At 47.1% G+C, this 23,508-nt stretch overlaps 1 protein-coding gene across 6 annotated transcripts; it reads left to right on the plus strand.

The window, feature by feature from the left end:
• The first annotated feature begins 3,706 nt into the window (after positions 1-3,706).
• On the plus strand, positions 3,707-23,424 carry LOC101163229 (bromodomain-containing protein 1). Of its 6 annotated transcripts, none has more exons than XM_023956213.1 (12): positions 3,707-4,900; positions 5,859-7,228; positions 7,328-7,484; positions 7,558-7,686; positions 8,342-8,470; positions 8,886-9,198; positions 13,286-14,026; positions 14,101-14,227; positions 14,461-14,591; positions 20,908-21,002; positions 21,191-21,294; positions 22,642-23,424. In XM_023956213.1, the coding sequence occupies exons 2-12, from the start codon at positions 5,877-5,879 to the stop codon at positions 22,814-22,816; spliced, it is 3,453 nt and encodes a 1,150-aa protein (XP_023811981.1). In that variant the 5' UTR covers positions 3,707-4,900; positions 5,859-5,876; the 3' UTR covers positions 22,817-23,424. The 6 variants fall into 6 exon arrangements, with proteins under 6 accessions (XP_023811981.1, XP_023811983.1, XP_023811980.1 ...); XM_023956212.1 differs by having other exon boundaries at positions 3,711-4,900; positions 7,328-7,481; positions 21,191-21,345; XM_023956210.1 differs by having other exon boundaries at positions 3,712-4,900; positions 21,191-21,345.
• Positions 23,425-23,508: the final 84 nt, after the last annotated feature.

The raw sequence follows: 23,508 nt of genomic DNA on the forward strand, positions 1-23,508 counted from the left end.
AATGCGTTATTCCACATGTGTACATATATGTGAATGTGCTATTCCACATGTGAACATATATGTGAATGTGCTATTCCACATGTGTACATATATGTGAATGTGCTATTCCACATGTGTACATATATGTGAATGTGCTATTCCACATGTGTACATATATGTGAATGTGCTATTCCACATGTGTACATATATGTGAATGTGCTATTCCACATGTGTACATATATGTGAATGTGCTATTCCACATGTGTGCATATATGTGAATGTGCTATTCCACATGCATGCATACATCTATGTGAATGTGCTATTCCACATGCATGCATACATCTATGTGAATGTGCTATTCCAATTGTCTACATATATGTGAATGTGCTATTCCACATGTGTACATATATGTGAATGCGTTATTCCACATGTGTACATATATGTGAATGTGCTATTCCACATGTGAACATATATGTGAATGTGCTATTCCACATGTGTACATATATGTGAATGTGCTATTCCACATGCGTACATATGCGAATGTGCTATTCCACATGTGTACATATATGTGAATGTGCTATTCCACATGCGTACATATATGTGAATGTGCTATTCCACATGTGTACATTTATGTGAATGTGCTATTCCAATTGTCTACATATATGTGAATGTGCTATTCCACATGTGTACATATATGTGAATGTGCTATTCCACATGCATGCATACATTTATGTGAATGTGCTATTCCAATTGTCTACATATATGTGAATTTGCTATTCCACATGTGTACATATATGTGAATGCGTTATTCCACATGTGTACATATATGTGAATGTGCTATTCCACATGTGAAAATATATGTGAATGTATTATTCCACATGTGTACATATATGTGAATGTGCTATTCCACATGTGTACATATATGTGAATGTGCTATTCCACATGCGTACATATGCGAATGTGCTATTCCACATGTGTACATATATGTGAATGTGCTATTCCACATGCGTACATATATGTGAATGTGCTATTCCACATGTGTGCATATATGTGAATGTGCTATTCCACATGTGTACATATATGTGAATGTGCTATTCCACATGCATGCATACATTTATGTGAATGTGCTATTCCAATTGTCTACATATATGTGAATGTGCTATTCCACATGTGTACATATATGTGAATGCGTTATTCACCATGTGTACATATATGTGAATGTGCTATTCCATTTGTCTACATATATGTGAATTTGCTATTCCACATGTGTACATATATGTGAATGCGTTATTCCACATGTGTACATATATGTGAATGTGCTATTCCACATGCATGCATACATTTATGTGAATGTGCTATTCCACATGCATGCATACATGTGAATGTGCTATTCCACATGTGTACATATATGTGAATGCGTTATTCCACATGTGTACATATATGTGAATGTGCTATTCCACATGTGAACATATATGTGAATGTGCTATTCCACATGTGTACATATATGTGAATGTGCTATTCCACATGTGTACATATATGTGAATGTGCTATTCCACATGTGTACATATATGTGAATGTGCTATTCCACATGTGTACATATATGTGAATGTGCTATTCCACATGTGTACATATATGTGAATGTGCTATTCCACATGTGTACATATATGTGAATGTGCTATTCCACATGTGTACATATATGTGAATGTGCTATTCCACATGCATGCATACATCTATGTGAATGTGCTATTCCACATGCATGCATACATCTATGTGAATGTGCTATTCCAATTGTCTACATATATGTGAATGTGCTATTCCACATGTGTACATATATGTGAATGCGTTATTCCACATGTGTACATATATGTGAATGTGCTATTCCACATGTGAACATATATGTGAATGTGCTATTCCACATGTGTACATATATGTGAATGTGCTATTCCATATGCGTACATATGCGAATGTGCTATTCCACATGTGTACATATATGTGAATGTGCTATTCCACATGCGTACATATATGTGAATGTGCTATTCCACATGTGTACATTTATGTGAATGTGCTATTCCAATTGTCTACATATATGTGAATGTGCTATTCCACATGTGTACATATATGTGAATGTGCTATTCCACATGTGTACATATATGTGAATGTGCTATTCCACATGTGTACATATATGTGAATGTGCTATTCCACATGCGTACATATATGTGAATGTGCTATTCCACATGCGTACATATATGCGAATGTGCTATTCCACATGTGTACATATATGTGAATGTGCTATTCCACTTGTCTACATATATGCGAATGTGCTATTCCACATGCGTACATATATGCGAATGTGCTATTCCACATGTGTACATATATGTGAATGTGCTATTCCAATTGTCTACATATATGCGAATGTGCTATTCCACATGTGTACATATATGTGAATGTGCTATTCCACATGTGTACATATATGTTAATGTGCTATTCCACATGCATGCATACATTTATGTGAATGTGCTATTCCACATGTATGTATACATTTATGTGAATGTGCTATTCCAATTGTCTACATATATGTGAATGTGCTATTCCATTTGTCTACATATATGCGAATGTGCTATTCCACATGTGTACATATATGTGAATGTGCTATTCCACATGTGTACATATATGTGAATGTGCTATTCCACATGTGTACATATATGCCAATGTGCTATTCCACATGTGTACATATATGTGAATGTGCTATTCCAATTGTCTACATATATGTGAATGTGCTATTCCATTTGTCTACATATATGCGAATGTGCTATTCCACATGTGTACATATATGTGAATGTGCTATTCCACATGTGTACATATATGTGAATTTGCTATTCCAATTGTCTACATATATGTGAATGTGCTATTCCAATTGTCTACATATATGTGAATGTGCTATTCCATTTGTCTACATATATGGGAATGTGCTATTCCACATGTGAACATTTATGTGAATGTGCTATTCCACATGTGTACATATATGTGAATGTGCTATTCCACATGTGTACATATATGTGAATGTGCTATTCCACATGTCTACATTTATGTGAATGTGCTATTCCACATGTGTACATATATGTGAATGTGCTATTCCACATGTGTACATATATGTGAATGTGCTATTCCACATGTGTACATATATGTGAATGTGCTATTCCACATGTGTACATATATGTGAATGTGCTATTCCACATGTGTACATATATGTGAATGTGCTATTCCACATGTGTACATATATGTGAATGTGCTATTCCACATGTGTACATATATGTGAATGTGCTATTCCACATGTGTACATATATGTGAATGTGCTATTCCACATGTGTACATATATGTGAATGTGCTATTCCACATGTGTACATATATGTGAATGTGCTATTCCACATGTGTACATATATGTGAATGTGCTATTCCACATGTGTACATATATGTGAATGTGCTATTCCACATGTGTACATATATGTGAATGTGCTATTCCACATGTGTACATATATGTGAATGTGCTATTCCACATGTGTACATTTATGTGAATGTGCTTTTCCACATGTGAACATATATGTGATGTGCTATTCCACATGTGTACATATATGTGAATGTGCTATTCCACATGCATGCATACATTTATGTGAATGTGCTATTCCACATGTGTACATATATGTGAATGCGTTATTCCACATGTGTACATATATGTGAATGTGCTATTCCACATGTGTACATACATGTGAATGTGCTATTCCACACGTGTACATATATGTGAATGCGTTATTCCACATCTTGCTACAGTCCAGCAGCTATCATCTCTCTTTTGTAACTTTGCCAAAGTTTCCAACAACCTTCCACTCCACAGCAATAGTCCATCCAGTCCCTTGACTTGGCTGTAAAGTATGAGGCAGGAATCCTCAGATAGCCCCCCACACGACCCCCGAGCTCTGATTGTGTGCTGGTTCTCCAGACTTCCACCGTCTGGAACACGTTAGGCTTCTTGTTCATCATGGAGGAGCTTCCACTGTCAGCTTTATTTTCAATGATTTCAACTCTTTTATAATGTCTTGAATTTCCTTTAAAGCCAAGTCCACAGACTTTTTAATTTTCATTTCCACAGAGTACAAAAGTGTTGAAAAGATCAGAACTTCAACTGTATTGTGATTTAGATGACCGTACTAAAGTTTTCCTTTTAGTAGTGAAGGCTTTTTTTAGTGGATGTTATTTTTGTGACTTTCCTGAATAGGACAATCGGTTAGCATTGCTGCAGTGATTTTTCAGCATGTCATGACGTGCTTCTCTGGCTCTATTGTTGTTTGGTCTCCTTAGAGCCTTTTTCTTTCCCGGCCAAACATTAATAGCCGGCTTGTTCTCTGCTAAACATTGGAGTCGATAAAGGGCGGGAAGCTCTAAATGTCATTTATCCTGGACAAAACTTAAGTTCGGCACCGGAGCTCGGAAAGTTGCGTATGTTTACGTCGCCATCTTGGTCGTCCTCTGGGTTTCTGTTTTTGTCCAGTTATATTTTTTTAAATAAAGATATTAGAAAAACTGAGGCGACCGGGCCCTCTGTCGTCACGTTATGCGTGGTGACGTCAGCCGCTGCTGCCTGCGCAGCCGCATTGTTGTTGGGGAAGAGGCTGTCTTCGTTCCTTCCACTGGCCCAAACCGTCAAACGTCCGGTGTTGACCCCCGCGGCCCGTTCACGGCCTCTCGAGGCTGAGAGTGCCCGCCTCTGGATCCCGGTGATTTCGTTTGGCGCTTTTCTCGGTTTGGTGCGCGGCAGCCGCCGTGCTAGGAGCGCGTGGATTAAAGAGCCTCGAAGGCCGCGCGGCCATTGCTGCGATTTGGGCCTTAATCTTTGAAGGAACTCCGGAAAACAACGAAAAAGTCCGAGGTAAGCTCCGCTCTGCCCCTCGGATACAGTGTCACAGGCGCTGCTGGAGCGCGCGCTAAAAACGGCCCATTTGGTCGCCATGTTTCCTCGTGCTAACCAAGTTGGCTCCGCTCTGGACGGGGTGTCCCCACGCGCTAGGCTCGCGAGCACGGGCACCGCCGCATTATGATGTGGCCCGGTCTTTCGGGCTGCAGTTGCTGCTGTGATGTAAACTGGGAACCGGTTTTAGCTGTAAACCCGAATCTGCAGACTAACAGGTTCCGGTTCAGTTGCTGTAAAAGTGAACACCCATTTTATTTGCTGGGTGTTGCTATGGTTACACACATCTAACTGATGAAGAGCTCAGTTCTACCTCTACCGCCTGTATGGGTATGGAACTGTCAGAAGGCCTTTGAGCAACATGGTTACTATGGTAACCAAAGCTACCCCAGAAACACAAACATGGACTGTCATCCAGGTGAGACATGGGATCCGATGGGTTCTGGACATGTTTTGCCCTTTTAGGATCTAACCCTGAAGCTGCTCTGATGAGAGGACCAACGGCAGAAGAAAACGCCACGGCCTGCCTCTAAAACATCAAAGTTAAAAAACACATCCCATAACCAACAGCAACTCTCAGACAGATCACCTAAATGAACTTTTAGTTTGTTTTTTGAATAACTATCAGCACCTAAACATCTGAGCCAACAGTTTATAGGTGGTGGTTATTTGTCCTGGTGTTGGTGAGACCAACATCTACAGGGGTTATTCCAGAGAAAGGGTTGAAATAAACGTCACGAGTGACGGTCCCTCCAAGTCAGATGATGCAGTGGATAAGGTAAATTAACCTGAATGCTGAGGCTGCAGCTGTCAATCATTGATCTATTGATGAAGTCTGCTGCAGTTTTGGCCTAAGACCTTCTCTACACAACAGCCATTTGGACACGGTCTCATTTTCTTCTCACGCTGTCGCTTTCAGGATCCACTGCAGTCCAGCATGAAGAAAAAAGGCAGAAACCATCGCCTGGCTGTCATAAAGCGGGACTCCTCCCCCATCAAGCCCTCCCCTAACAGGGAGACTCTAACCTACGCTCAGGCTCAGCGCATGGTGGAGCTGGAGGTGGACGGCCGTGTGCACAGGCTCAGCATTTATGACAAACTGGATGTAATCTCAGATGAAGACCCCATCGCCCAGGAGATCATGGAGTGCAACAGCAACAAGGAGAACAATGACAAGTCCCCACAGGTCCCGGTGCGCTCCGTGCGCCTGAAAAACAACCAGCAGAAGAAAAGCGCAGCCCTCACCACCTCGCACAGCGCTAGCTCCGGCAGCTTGCTGGAGCCCAAGGTCCGGCAGGTGGAGTACAACCTGCCAGTGGTGCCCAAAAGGCCAGCAGCGTTCTACAAATACACAGAGAGGACGGGGGAGGAGCTGGACGAGGAGGTGGAGTACGACATGGATGAGGAGGACTGCGCCTGGCTGGAACTCATCAACGAGAAACGAAAGAGTGAGGGGGTCAGCCCTGTGTCGCACCACCTATTTGAGTTCCTCATGGACCGCTTGGAGAAGGAGTCGCTCCTGACGTCTCACGACCGCAGCGACCCGCAGAGTCTGGTGGATGAAGATGCAGTCTGCTGCATCTGCATGGATGGAGACGGGGCAGATAGCAATGTCATCCTTTTCTGCGATTCCTGCAACATTGCCGTGCACCAGGAGTGCTACGGCGTGCCCTACATCCCGGAGGGGCAGTGGCTTTGTCGCCACTGCCTACAGTGCCCCTCACGTCCAGCCCAGTGCCTTTTCTGCCCCAACCAAGGGGGAGCTTTGAAGAGGACGGACGATGACCGCTGGGGCCATGTGGCCTGTGCTTTGTGGGTTCCCGAAGTGGGGTTCTCTGACACCGTTTTCATCGAGCCCATTGATGGAGTTCGCAACATCCCGCCCGCCCGCTGGAAACTGACGTGCTACCTGTGCAAAGCAAAGGGTGCGGGGGCCTGCATCCAATGCGACAAGATCAACTGCTACACAGCTTTCCACGTCAGCTGCGCCCAGCAGGCCGGGCTCTACATGAAGATGGAGGCCGTCAAAGAGGTTGCTCCGTCGGGCGCCTCCACCTATTCCGTCAAAAAGACGGCCTACTGCTGCAGCCACATGCCTGAAGGCTGCGACCGGCGGCCCCTCAACATCTACCACCAGCCCTGCGTCAGAAACCTCGCTTGTCACGAAAGACTTGAAAAAAGGTCCAAGTCCAAGAGCCTGCAGAAGAAGAAGCTGAAGAGAGCCGAGCCTGAACAGGAACCAGCACCTGAGATTCTTGTGAATTCTGGGCCCAGCATTACAGCCTCGAGGTGAGCAGGAGACCTGCAGCCTTCTGATTTAGGACATCAGTCCAGGGACGGGAACTCTGCAGCTGAACCTTAACTCTGTTCTGTGTTTCTGTGGCCCAGTTTTGACACCATCCTGAACCAGGTTGCTGTGCAGAGGAAGCGTCCCTTCGTGGAGCGAGTGCTAAGCTTCTGGATGCTGAAGAGACAGTCGAGGAATAACGTGCCGCTGATCCGCCGGCTGCAGGCCCACCCGCAGCCCCCCAAAGCCAAGCAGGTGGTGGGTTGTTGCTGCTCTACAGTTTCCTGCTAGCACATGTTCATGTCACCAAACAGACGCTGGTCTCTTTCAGGACCAAAGGGAGTCCAGTCGGGCCCTGAAGGAGCAACTGAAAGTGTGGCACCGCCTCCGCCATGACCTGGAGCGTGCTCGCCTGCTGCTGGAGCTCATCAGGAAGCGGGAGAAGCTTAAGCGGGAGGAGGTGTGGCCTAGTTTGTGACGTTTGCAGAGGGAGGAAGTCGTTTTGCTCTGATGCTCCAAACCTTTTCATTTGTCCAGAATAAGGGAATATTTCGGTGCTGATCGGGGTTTGGCTTCTCATCCAATTCTTCTCAAATCCAAGTGATATTGTGGAATCATAGAGGACGTGGATTATGGCGATGTGATGCTCATGAGACACCAATTCTTTTACAGCCTGACTGGTCTTTGTGGAGCAGAATGTAGTTCAGGTTCTGGTGGAGGTTCTGCTATCCCCAGAACACTGACTGTTCTGGTGGGCTCTTTCTCGGGTTCAGCAGATGCAGCTTGGTTCTGCTTCTGCCCTATGAAAGCTAGTAAAACTGGTCTCACAGTTCATAAAGCCATGTATAAATGATGCCTCCATCACTTCCTCTGCTTCCTGTCCCTTCCATCCCACCTTTACGCAGACCACACCTGAGTAAGACTCAAGTGCTCCCCCACCTTACCAGAGACTATATTTGTGCATTTAAGGTGGAATTGCTTTCTGTGGAAGGCTGTGGATTCATGCATTCATTCGTGTTTGTGAGCACGAGTGGCTGGATGAAGGCGTGGCAGCGACCTGTGATGAGGACGTAAGTCATGGGGGTGCAGTGATTGATGGGTGTCTGCTCCTGCAGATGAAGCTCCAGCAGGCGGTGTTGGAGCTGCAGCTGAACCCCTTCAACATCCTGCTGAGGTCTGTGCTCAGCAACCTGCAGGAGAAAGACCACTACAGCATCTTTGCTCAGCCTGTGAGCCTGAAGGAGGTGAGGACGCCTTCTCCGTCTAGGTCATACCTGTGTGTGAACACCTGAGCACACCTGGATGTTCCCCGGCCTGCAGCGGCCGGAACGCTTTGACGTTTAGTTTGGACTGGAACTGGTGTATTTGTAGCCATCAAAACAAAAAACTTGAAAAGACAAACAACAAAAAAGAGATAAAAAGTAAACCGGGTTAAGATATTTAGTCACATAGTGATGAGAGGTAAAGAAATACACACTTTTATACATATATGTACATGTCAAAATGCTGTTATCATTGCTCTTCATCATACACATATTTGCTTTTATATAGTATATTGTTACACATTGAATTCATATCATGTTTGTTAGTTTGTTGGTAGAAAGCCCCACCTCTGTCCTCCTTTCTGGATTTTAACAGCAACTGTGTGGTTCTGGGCAGGTCCCCGACTATCTGGACCACATCAAGGATCCCATGGACTTCTCCACCATGAGGAGGAAGATCGACACTCATGGCTACAGGAGCTTGGATGAGTTTGAGGCCGACTTTGACCTGATCATTTCTAACTGCATGACCTACAACGCCAAGGACACCTTCTTCTACAAAGCGGCGCAGAGGATGCTTGACCATGGGGGGGCCATCCTCCGCAGAGCTCGCAGGGAGATCTTCAGAATCGGCTTTGACTTTCCCAGCGGACTTCATCTGCCAGCAGAGCCAAAGTTAGAGCCCCCCCCACCCTTCTCCTGGGAGGACGGTAAGTCCTGAAGAGTCTAACAGATCTTACGACACTGAAGTTGGTTTCCGATTCACAGCTTCCGATTCGTGAGGGCACTAAAGGAACATTCCGCTGCATTTTTTTGCGCTATGGTCACCTAAAACCGGGTCCTGTTCAAAAACCGCTGGACCTGGACTGCTCAAACCTGGATTAAATTATAATTTAGATAGTAAAGAACACATTAAACACAGTTTCTGATTTGTGAAAATGCTCAAACCTGGATTAAATTATAATTTAATCCAGGTTTGAGCAGTCCAGGTCCAGCGGTTTTTGAACAGGACCCGGTTTTAGGTGACCATAGCGCAAAAAAATGCAGCGGAATGTTCCTTTAGTGCCCTCGCGAATCGGAAGCTGTGAATCGGAAGCCAACTTCAGCGTCATACAGATCTTGGAGTCTATGTTTTTTTCTGTAGGGGTTGATAGGAGGGCAGCAGAACCTTTAAAGTACCCATGGGGAACTTAGTTTTTTTTCAGTCTGGACTGTTTTACTAGTAAGTGTTGGGTTGTAGGGCAGAAGTTGATGAGTGTCTGAAGCACCAGAAGGGAAGTGTCCTTTGTCAGTGGGAGTGATGGGGGGTTCTAGTTGTGTTAAATGAGTTTTTGCGTCTATAACCTGCTGAGCGTCGCTGTAGACCATTTTTGACATTTTTCTATAATAATGTTTGCATTGCAGGGCTCCAGACTAACTTTTTTCACTAGGAGCACTGTGGCCCCCAACTGAAAATTTAAGGGGCAAACCAGAAAATGTAGGGGCGCATACCGTAAATCAACATTCTAACCAAATCTACTAATTTCCACTGTATTACTAATAAATATTTTAATAATAGATGCAGAAATTACAATGTGCTGTTTCAAATCCAGTGTCACATTTTATTCTTCACTTTTGAAGATGCAACAGAAGGTAAACTGACGGTACAAATAGTAAACAAAATACCATACATTTAGAATTAAAGAAAAGTTTTTAGTAACAAAGTGATTACCGTAGTAATCTGTCGGTCATTTCACAGTTACAAACAATACTTAAATGTATGTAAACATTAGGGGATGGAAATTCATGTTTGTGACACCAAATAGGTGCAGCCAAGATGCACAATGAGCGTGTTTGAGATCACCCAGATGGACGCAACGCTGCACAGATCACCTGGTGTGTGACGTATATTTTTGTTTTTGCTCTAACATCACCTGTCAATCAAAACAAAAATATCACGAGAAAGGGGCGGGAGCAAGACCCCAACCTTAGCAAACGCAGCTGTATTGAATGTTAAGGACAACAACTTCCTGTTCTCCTTAAGTCTCGCTGCAGCTTCGCCCCCCCCCCCCCCCCCCCCCCCCCCGGTCCCAGGCGCGGCGCTGGTTCATCTTAAACACGCCTGTTGTTGCATTTTCCCCACGTGTTTTAAATGTGACAAAGATTAAATCGTGTTGTTGCTCGCACGTGTTTAATGCTACAGCCCCGTTAGCTGTCACGCATGTCGGTGTGGGATATTTATTCTCCTCAGCTGACCCGACTCGCGGGAGCGGTGTGCTGCCGTTACAGCCGCGCATGAGAGCCGTGGTTTGCTTCGCGACTTTGAGACCCCTGCTGTACACTCTGGCAATAGCTGCAGGTCGGAAGAATGAATCAATAGTTCGCTTGCTCATAGCTCAGACGCACATATCAGGCTGTGATGATATTTGTCTCAGTTTCCTTCCCACAGATGTTTACGCGCGCTCGGCTATCTCTAGGCCCCGCCCCCTCCCTATTCTTCTCACACGCAGTGGCCGCCTCACACACAGGCATCACGCGAGAGTGTACGTGCTTGCGTTTCATGAATATGTGCGTGAGTGTGTGTGTCTACCTCCGTGTGTGTGCGCTCGCGTCTCATTGATTATTTCATTGATCAATGACGTGCCCCTTGCATGTTTAATGTATAAAAAATACGCAGGGTGGGGGGGGGGGGGGCAAATTTACTGGTCGCACATGTGCGACTGGATGTAAAATTCAGTCGCACACTCTCAAATTTTGGTCGCAAAATGCGACCATTTGCTCGCAGTCTGGAGCCCTGCATTGAAAGCTAAAGGAGGAAGTCCACATTTAAAGCTGTTGTTTTTCCAGTTCATGGAAGAGCAACTGCATGTAAAAAAATGCACTTCAATTCATTACATTCATTATTTAAAACTCAATTATACAACAGCATCATGTTTACTTAATAGCACACAAAAATGAACAAAACTATATTCATGTTTAAAAGTTTAAGCCAAACCTGTAGGGGTTTAATTCATCATTACAGCGATCTGATTCATATTATTATTTCCGGTTGATGATCCGGTTCTCAGACCTAAAGTGGATCCTCTTGATCCAAACTTCCAGCAGTGAGACTCAGACAGAAATTCCTGCTACTGAACAGTTTTCCAGATTCTTGGATTTCTTCCAGATCATCAAGTGGAAATGAAATCTGTGTCCAAACAAGTAAACTAGAATGAATGTCAAATCCATTCACATTTTGATTTCCTAAAGTTCACCACTGTTGTTTTTCCACATCCAAAGAATCCAAAGGGAACAAAAGAAAGAAAAAATCGATTCGGCAATATATCGCAATACTTCATTTGCCAATACTTGTATCGATTCAAAATGCTGCCAGATCGATATTTATTTAATTATTTCTGAGCGTCCTTCAGCGTCTGACTCTTGTTGTCCACTTCACCCTCCGACCACTAGTTGGCAGCAGAGAACACGGAGCCTCTTTGAGCAGCTCTACTCTGCACAAGACAACAGGAAGACTGCAGCCAGAGGCAGCTTGTTCTGTTATGAGACTTGAACTATTTAGTTTTTACTTGAAATGGATACCAGACAGAAACTCTGAGCCATGTTGCTGCCAGTAAGATATAAAAACGAGGATTGTTGTGCTTTTTAGCGGCTCAGATAAATACGAGTGAAGCACGGCAGCGGCTAATAAGTTAATGCGCTTAGCATCGGCTAAAATGCTATCAGCAAAGCGGGCTAAAGTTCTGCAGGACCTCCCAGCAATAGTTTCTAGTTCAGTGACCTGATGGATCAGAGGGATGTGTCAACGCTCTGAAAAAGGCTGACTGTGGTGATCAGCTTTACCAGTTTACTTCCGTGTGTGAGAAGTGTGGCTGCAAAGGTGCAGCAGAGCAGAAATGTAAACAAAGCCCCTTTTTTTTGTCACATTAAAACAACTTTCCTTCATTCTGTCATGCTGCCTCATCATCACACTTTATTGTTCCTGGGAAAAAATCAGTGTGTGTGTCCCACCCTTTATTTTTGAAGCACCATTCAGGCTCCTGAACTGTTGAAAAGCACTAGAGAAGCTACATTAAAGCTGAAATTAAACAGCATTTTATTTCCCCAATAGAAACGTATTGGTTAAGGCTCATTCATTCTTTGTTTTTTCTTGACAATGTTGACTGTTCCCTTTCTATATTTTAACTTACCAAAATAAAAGCACTATGAATTTGCTTTGGTAAACGCAACTTATATATGAGATACAATTGCAGTGCTTAACATTGTGATCATTAAACTGAATTTGACCATTTTATTACAGTGGAAGACATTTGGGCGGCCGTGGTGCAGCGGTAGGGCGGTCGACCCATGATCGTAAAATTGCAGGTTCAAATCCCGCCTTGCACGCCCATGAGTCAAAGTGTCCTTGGGCAAGACACTGAATCCCACCTTGCCTCTGGTGGTAGGCAGGCGCCTGTGTTTGGCAGCGGAGCCGCCACCAGTGTGTGAATGTGTGTGACTGGGTGAATGGGACTGTGACTGTAAAGCACTTTGTCCTTGTAGGAAGAAAGGCGCTATAGAAGTATACGCCATTAAAATTCAGGTTGAGTTTTTTCAAAGTCACATTTAAAAAAACAGAAAAGTCGGGTCATTAATAGATAATTGATTGATAGATGGTTTCAGTTAAGACAGTCTGAGGCTTTTGGAACGATGTGGACTGAATTGGAATATAACTTATTAAGCTGAAAATGGTTAAATGTGACATCATGGCTGGAAAAACAAACACAAGCTAAACTGTCAAAGGCGTGCTACTATAATGCTTCTAATGTGTTGCTCTTACAGTGGACTGCCTGCTGACCCCCTCTTACCGGCAGCAGACCCCCCCAGAGAACCAGCTGAAGGAGCTTCTGCAGAAGCTGGACTTAAGTGCAGCCATGAAGCACAGCCCGTCCCGCAGCAAGAGGCTGAAGCTGCTGAAGAAGACCATCATGGAGGTTCGTAACGAGATGAGCCTGAAGAAGTCCCCCCTGCCGCCCCCACGCACCACACCAGACCCTCTCCCTGGCCCCACGGGCTCAGAGGAGAACCCACCATCAGAATCCCAGACAGAGGTGGGCGTACCGCAGACGGAAAGGTCTTCATCCCCATCAATACCTCAGCCAATCAGCGCTTTGCCACCACCTGAAGGTCCCACCAGCACCTCTGAGCCGCTCTCCCTGAAGCCCGAAGACTTCCGTCAGGACCATGGCGCCCTGGTGCGTGATGAAGACGTCAGCACATCTACCTCAGCAGCTTTGGACTCCCTCAACCCGCACATTCCAGAGCAGACGCCTCTTAGCTGCAAAATTCACGCTCAAACCTCAGACGGCTGCAGCCGACGCACCAACGTACTCTTCCGAAAGTCCAAGAGCGTCAGTCCACACAAACCAACCAGGGCCCAGGAGGCCCCTCCTTCTTTGGGGGCCAAAACCTTCCTGTCTGTGGTGATCCCCCGCCTGGAGACCCTTCTGCTGCCGAAGAAACGAACGCGCAGCAGCAGCGCTGACGAGGACGAGGCGGCGCCCATCAAACGCCTCAACACAGGTCTGCCTCACACTTCCTCTCAACGTTTACTTGGTGCAGATTTATAAACTCCCCCCCCCCCCCCCCCCTTTAAGGTGACGCCGAGAGCTCTGTGGGGGAAGAGGGTACAATCTCATGTTCTGCCCACCCGCTGGAGCCACGTCGGCGCTGTGCCTCAGAGTCCAGCATCTCGTCCAGCAGCAGCTTCGCATGCGTCAGCAGGTGAGCTGGTTTCAGCATCAGCGGCAGGTAGACCCCACCTCCTGGTCGCCTCACTCAGACCACCTTAAAGGAATGTCAGCTTACAAAACCAAAAACTTCTCCGCATTTATCTGTGAGTCCAGGGGGGAGGGTCCACATGTGTTGGCTAACAGTCCTGTGCATGGGACACGGTCAGATGTTTGCAGCAGTCCGTCTCACCAGACTGCTTCATGTAGTCATTTTGTCCCTTTCAGCTCCTCTGTGGCGTCCAGAGCCAGTAAAGGGCGTCTGTCTGCGGCCCGCCGAAACACTGTGGACGACAGGAGCGGTCTGACGTCTCGCACTGACAACAGAGACCTCCTTAAGGCTGCCAAAATGTCTGCAGGTGAGGAGAGCAGCATCACTGTTCATTCTAACAGAACCCAGAAATGTGTGAACCCAGACAGAACCGGTCCAGTCGCCTGGATGTCGCCTACATGTTCTCCCTGCAAGAACGCTTCATGCTGTAGAAGTTTGAAGACAACAGAGCCGACCTGGAACACAACACACACCAACACACACCAACACACACCAACACACACCAACACACACCAACACACACCAACAAATACCAACACACACTAACACACACCAACAGAGCCGACCTGGAACACAACACACACCAACACACACCAACACACACCAACAGAGCCGACCTGGAACACAACACACACCAACACACACCAACAGAGCCGACCTGGAACACAACACACACCAACACACACCAACAAATACCAACACACACTAACACACACCAACAGAGCCGACCTGGAACACAACACACACCAACACACACCAACACACACCAACAGAGCCGACCTGGAACACAACACACACCAACACACACCAACACACACCAACACACACCAACAGAGCCGACCTGGAACACAACACACACCAACACACACCAACAGAGCCGACCTGGAACACAACACACACCAACACACACCAACACACACCAACAGAGCCGACCTGGAACACAACACACACCAACACACACCAAAGGAGCCGACCTGGAACACAACACACACCAACACACACCAACACACACCAACACACACCAACAGAGCCGACCTGGAACACAACACACACCAACACACACCAACAGAGCCGACCTGGAACACAACACAAATCCAACACACACTATCACACACAACACACACTAACACACACCAACAGAGCTGACCTGGAACACAACACACACCAACACACACCAACACACACCAACAGAGCCGACCTGGAACACAACACACACCAACACACACCAACAGAGCCGACCTGGAACACAACACACACCAACACACACTAACACACAGTAACACACACCAACACACACCAACAGAGCCGACCTGGAACACAACACAAATCCAACACACACTATCACACACAACACACACTAACACACACCAACAGAGCTGACCTGGAACACAACACACACCAACACACACCAACACACACCAACAGAGCCGACCTGGAACACAACACACACCAACACACACCAACAGAGCCGACCTGGAACACAACACACACCAACACACACCAACAGAGCCGACCTGGAACACAACACACACCAACACACACCAACAGAGCCGACCTGGAACACAACACACACCAACACACACCAACACACACCAACAGAGCCGACCTGGAACACAACACACACCAACACACACCAACACACACCAACACACACCAACAGAGCCGACCTGGAACACAACACACACCAACACACACCAACACACACCAACACACATCAACACACACCAACACACACCAACAGAGCCGACCTGGAACACAACACACACCAACACACACCAACACACACCAACAGAGCCGACCTGGAACACAACACACACCAACACACACCAACAGAGCCGACCTGGAACACAACACACACCAACACACACCAACACACACCAACAGAGCCGACCTGGAACACAACACACACCAACACACACCAACACACACCAACAGAGCCGACCTGGAACACAACACACACCAACACACACCAACAGAGCCGACCTGGAACACAACACACACCAACACACACAACACACACCAACACACACCAACAGAGCCGACCTGGAACACAACACACACCAACACACACCAACACACACCAACACACACCAACAGAGCCGACCTGGAACACAACACACACCAACACACACCAACAGAGCCGACCTGGAACACAACACACACCAACACACACCAACAGAGCCGACCTGGAACACAACACACACCAACACACACCAACAGAGCCGACCTGGAACACAACACACACCAACACACACCAACCGAGCCGACCTGGAACACAACACACACCAACACACACCAACACACACCAACAGAGCCGACCTGGAACACAACACACACCAACACACACCAACACACACCAACAGAGCCGACCTGGAACACAACACACACCAACACACACCAACAGAGCCGACCTGGAACACAACACACACCAACACACACCAACACACACCAACAGAGCCGACCTGGAACACAACACACACCAACACACACCAACACACACCAACAGAGCCGACCTGGAACACAACACACACCAACACACACCAACAGAGCCGACCTGGAACACAACACACACCAACACACACCAACAGAGCCGACCTGGAACACAACACACACCAACACACACCAACAGAGCCGACCTGGAACACAACACACACCAACACACACCAACACACACCAACACACACCAACACAACACACACCAACAGAGCCGACCTGGAACACAACACACACCAACACACACCAACACACACCAACACACACCAACAGAGCCGACCTGGAACACAACACACCACACACCAACACACACCAACACACACCAACACACACCAACACACACCAACAGACCGACCTGGAACACAACACACACCAACCACACACACCAACACACACCAACAGAGCCGACCTGGAACACAACACACACCAACACACACCAACACACACCAACAGAGCCGACCTGGAACACAACACACACCAACACACACCAACAGAGCCGACCTGGAACACAACACACACCAACACACACCAACACACACCAACACACACCAACAGAGCCGACCTGGAACACAACACACACCAACACACACCAACAGAGCCGACCTGGAACACAACACACACCAACACACACCAACACACACCAACAGAGCCGACCTGGAACACAACACACACCAACACACACCAACACACACCAACAGAGCCGACCTGGAACACAACACACACCAACACACACCAACACACACCAACAGAGCCGACCTGGAACACAACACACACCAACACACACCAACAGAGCCGACCTGGAACACAACACACACCAACACACACCAACACACACCAACACACACCAACACACACCAACAGAGCCGACCTGGAACACAACACACACCAACACACATCAACACACACCAACACACACCAACAGAGCCGACCTGGAACACAACACACACCAACACACACCAACACACACCAACAGAGCCGACCTGGAACACAACACACACCAACACACACCAAAGGAGCCGACCTGGAACACAACACACACCAACACACACCAACAGAGCCGACCTGGAACACAACACACACCAACACACACCAACAGAGCCGACCTGGAACACAACGCACACCAACACACACCAACACACACCAACAGAGCCGACCTGGAACACAACACACACCAACACACACCAACAGAGCCGACGTGGAACACAACACACACCAACACACACCAACACACACCAACAGAGCCGACCTGGAACACAACACACACCAACACACACCAACAGAGCCGACCTGGAACACAACACACACCAACACACACCAACACACACCAACAGAGCCGACCTGGAACACAACACACACCAACACACACCAACAGAGCCGACCTGGAACACAACACACACCAACACACACCAACACACACCAACACACACCAACAGAGCCGACCTGGAACACAACACACACCAACACACACCAACAGAGCCGACCTGGAACACAACACACACCAACACACACCAACACACACCAATAGAGCCGACCTGGAACACAACACACACCAACACACACCAACACACACCAACAGAGCCGACCTGGAACACAACACACACCAACACACACCAACACACACCAACACACACCAACAGAGCCGACCTGGAACACAACACACACCAACACACACCAACAGAGCCGACCTGGAACACAACACACACCAACACACACCAACACACACCAACAGAGCCGACCTGGAACACAACACACACCAACACACACCAAAGGAGCCGACCTGGAACACAACACACACCAACACACACCAACACACACCAACAGAGCCGACCTGGAACACAACACACACCAACACACACCAACAGAGCCGACCTGGAACACAACACAAATCCAACACACACTATCACACACAACACACACTAACACACACCAACAGAGCTGACCTGGAACACAACACACACCAACACACACCAACACACACCAACAGAGCCGACCTGGAACACAACACACACCAACACACACCAACAGAGCCGACCTGGAACACAACACACACCAACACACACTAACACACAGTAACACACACCAACACACACCAACAGAGCCGACCTGGAACACAACACAAATCCAACACACACTATCACACACAACACACACTAACACACACCAACAGAGCTGACCTGGAACACAACACACACCAACACACACCAACACACACCAACAGAGCCGACCTGGAACACAACACACACCAACACACACCAACAGAGCCGACCTGGAACACAACACACACCAACACACACCAACAGAGCCGACCTGGAACACAACACACACCAACACACACTATCACACACAACACACACTAACACACACCAACAGAGCTGACCTGGAACACAACACACACCAACAGAGCCGACCTGGAACACAACACACACCAACACACACGAACAGAGCCGACCTGGAACACAACACACACCAACACACTAACACACCAACAAATACCAACACACACCATCAGAGCCGACCTGGAACACAACACACACTAACACACACCAACAGAGCTGACCTGGAACACAACACCCACCAACACACACCAACACACACTAACACACACCAACACACACCAACACACACCAACACACACCAACACACACTAACACACACCAACAAACACCAACAGAGCCGACCTGGAACACAACACACACCAACACACACTAACACACACCAACAGAACCGACCTGGAACACAACACACACCAACACACACCTACACACACCAACACACGCCAACAGAGCCGACCTGGAACACAACACACACCAACACACACTAACACACACAAACAGAGCTGACCTGTAACACAGTGCACACACCAACCTGGAACACATCACACACCAACACACACTAACACACAGTAACACACACCAACACACACCAACAGAGCTGACCTGGAACACAACACACAACAAGAGAGCCGAGTTGGAACACAACACACACCAACATACACCAACAAATACCAACATACACAAACACACACTAACACACACCAACAGAGATGACCTGGAACACAACACACACTAACACACACCAACAGAGCCGACCTGGAACACAACACACACCAACACACACTAACACACACCAACACACACCAACAAATACCAACACACACTATTACACACCAACACGGTATGCAACAGACACCAACAGAGCCGACCTGGAACACAACACACACCAACACACACTAACACACACCAACACACACCAACACACACCAACAAATACCAACACACACCAACAGAGCCGACCTGGAACACAACACACACCAACACACACCAACACACGCCAACAGAGCCGACCTGGAACACAACACACACCAACACACACTAACACACACCAACAGAGCTGACCTGTAACACAGTGCACACACCAACCTGGAACACATCACACACCAACACACACAACACACACCAACACACACCAACACACACTAACACACACCAACAGAGCTGACCTGGAACACAACACACACCAACAGAGCCGACCTGGAACACAACACACACCAACACACACTATCACACACAACACACACCAACACACACTAACAAAGCCGACCTGGAACACAACACACACTAACACACACCAACAGAGCTGACCTGGAACACAACACACACTAACTCACACAGGTGCTGGATATCATTTATTGGTTATCAGGTTTGTTTCTATGGCAACATTTATAGACGGTGTCGGCTCCTCGTGGTGTCGCTGTGTCATTCAAACATGTCCACACACACAACGCTCTTGTTAACACATGGACATACACGTGCAGATACACATACTTCTGACTTTAACCTTCCCAACCAAAGGGTTGTTGGTTTGTCACATCTCAGATTGTCCTTGGGCAAGGCACTGAATGGCTTGTTCCCTTAGGTCAGTGGCACGTGCAAGTTCTGTTGTATATCTGTGGTGATTGGAAGAGTAGAAAAACGTAGAAAATGATCATATAGTCGAGAACACCAGCTCTGGACAGTCATGTGCAGGAGCCGGTCAGGGTCAGTTCACGTGTGTGGCTGTGCACGTATGCGTGTGTGCGTTACCTGCCTGTTCCAGCGACCCTCAAGACTCCCTTGTGATTGTTCCTGTAGAGGTTTGGAAGTCCCGCGCTGCCCCCCCCTGTGTTCTGGAGCCTCTTAAAGTAGTTTGGGCTAAGTGTAGTGGATACCCCTCCTTTCCCGCCCTGGTGAGTGAGTGCCAGCCCCCCCGCCTCATCACCATCCGCCCCCTGCCATTGTCCGTGCTGTAGCTTGTGATGTGGAGCGTGAACGTTGCCCGTGCATGTGACCTGTGTGTGCAGCTGGCTCTGCCTCGCATGCTTGCTCCGTCTGTCAGCATCTGGTCTCAGTGAGTCCGTCTGCTCTCCGTCTGCAGATCATGGAGCCCAGAGCTCGAAAGACACCACTGTGGGACCGAGGGGGGCGTCTTCCCAAGCCACCACCGGACGTCCTCAGAGCCGGAGAGCGGAAGCAGTTCAGGTCCGCAGAGAAACTCTTCCTCGTCCGATTCTTCGACAGCAGACGCAGCTGGTGAGGAAGCATGCGTCTGCGCAGCTGCTCAGGGAGGCAGCAGGTCTCTGCCATTCAGTCAAGTTGTGTTAGCTCTCCTCAGGAGAGAGGAGGGATGAAGAAGTGACTCCACCTTTCCTGGCAGTTTTCTGTTTTCCAAAACACTGAAGCGTCTGGTTGAATTATAGATAGATAGACAACTTTATTTATCCATTTGGGAGGTTCCCGCATGGAAATTGACATCTCCATCGCATACAGCACTGGTTGACATACATGTAGGAAAAAGGAAAAAACAGCACAGTGACTAGAAAAATTAGAAAGATTACAACAGTAACAAACAATTTAAATATCTGCAAAAACAGCAAATTTCAAAAAAAGGTCATTCAGGCCCTTTCCTTTTCTGTCCCCCTCCCCCCTCCTAAGTGGTGGTCAAAGAGTTTGATGGCCCGGGGGACAAAGGAGTTCCTCAGTCTATTAGTTCTGCACCTTGGGAGGAGCAGCCTCTTGCTGAAGGTGCTTCTCTGGCTGCTGATGGTCGTGTGCAGAGGGTGGCTGGCATTGTCCAGGATACCCGTTAGTTTTTTGAGTGTCCTTCTCTCTGCTACAGTAGCCAGAGGGTCCAGCCTTGTGCCAACCACAGAACCAGCCCGCCTGATCAGCTTCTCCAGCCTGGAGAAGTCTGTCTTTGAGGTGCTCCCCCCCAGCACACCACAGCGTAGGTTATTACACTGGCGACCACAGACTGATAGAAGATCCCCAGGAGCCTCTTGCAGATGTTGAAGGATCTTAACCTCCTCAAGAAGTACATCCTGCTCTGGGCCTTCTTGTACAGCTTCCCCGTGTTGCTCGTCCAGTCCAGCTTGTTGAATTGAAGCCAACCACAGTTGGAACATCATGTAATCCTTAATGTTGGCGAATGCTTGGAGTCAGCAGAGGAGTAACCAGAGTGAAAACTGAAGCTCATGTTTTCATCATCACTTTGTAGAAACTCCGCCCTCTTTTGGACAAAGAAATCTTTTTGTGTTGATCCTGTCAGTTATTAAACACAACAAATCTTATAAACTGTAAAAAAATGAAGTCCTGTTGCAGCAAAACACTGAATTTAAATGATAGGAAAAGATTTGATTATTTATCAATTTTTAAGTCTTTAGAATATTTTTCCTATACAGATTATTTAAACTTAACACAGGTAGAGTTAAAAACTAAAATTTACTCCAAAATGTGTTTCTATTTAACAAAAATGTGTCAACAAAAATCCGATTGCTGCCAGACTATCTCGAGACATAAACACTACACCTCCTTCCTCTCCCCCTCCAGGCAATGGCTTCCTAGATCCAAGATGGCTCCAATTGGGATCAACGATACGTCTGACAGGATGAAGCTGAAGGAGGCTCGCTCCTCCTCCTTCCGCAAAACTGTGCAGCTTGCCTTCCAGCGTGCCATGAGGCACCTAAACATGGCGGAACTGGACAGAGCCAGACTCAGCCAGTGAACCCGCAACCAACTGCACCCAGCCTGGTGTCATTGCTAACATCGACACTCAGCCACGTCTCAACTCCTGTGCCCGAAATCTCTCATCTCAGCACCGAAAGCCTTTGTCTTCATAACAAAGCTATGCAAGAGGGGGGGCAATTGTGGGCGTGGCTACAGACTTGTTTATTGAAGATGCAGAAAGCAAGTGTTTTTCTGAATTTGTAACTGGTGCAAAGCTCCTGCAGCAGCAACCGCCTGACCTCTACAACAATGTCACAACTCAACAGCGACTGCTGTGCAACAACCTGAACACTACACAACAGTCTGACCACTAAACAGTTGCAACAGTCACCCTGCTTCGGGCTGACCAGCTGACCCCTCTCTACACCACAGAACTATAGGGAAAACAATAACAGACTGATTTTCCTCCAGCAGCTTAACCAATGGTTGGGCGGCTGTACACAGCAGTCTGAGACGGTTACGTGTGACACTAAGTCCTGTGGTGTTCAGGTCTTCATCATGGTTGGTGCTGTCCCTACTTTGGAAAACAACCTTACTGTAACTGCTTCCAACTAGTTTCTACTTTGGTCTGTATATTTAGAAGTTTTCTAAATGGATTCTGTGGCATTTGTGTGTTATTTCTTTGTTTTTTTACCTGAATGTTTTACAGGACTACTTTATCTGCAGATATTTATATGAATCTCACACTTT

The sequence above is a fragment of the Oryzias latipes genome, chromosome 6 (assembly GCF_002234675.1).
Source record: "Oryzias latipes chromosome 6, ASM223467v1".
Classification (NCBI taxonomy): Eukaryota; Metazoa; Chordata; class Actinopteri; order Beloniformes; family Adrianichthyidae; genus Oryzias; species Oryzias latipes.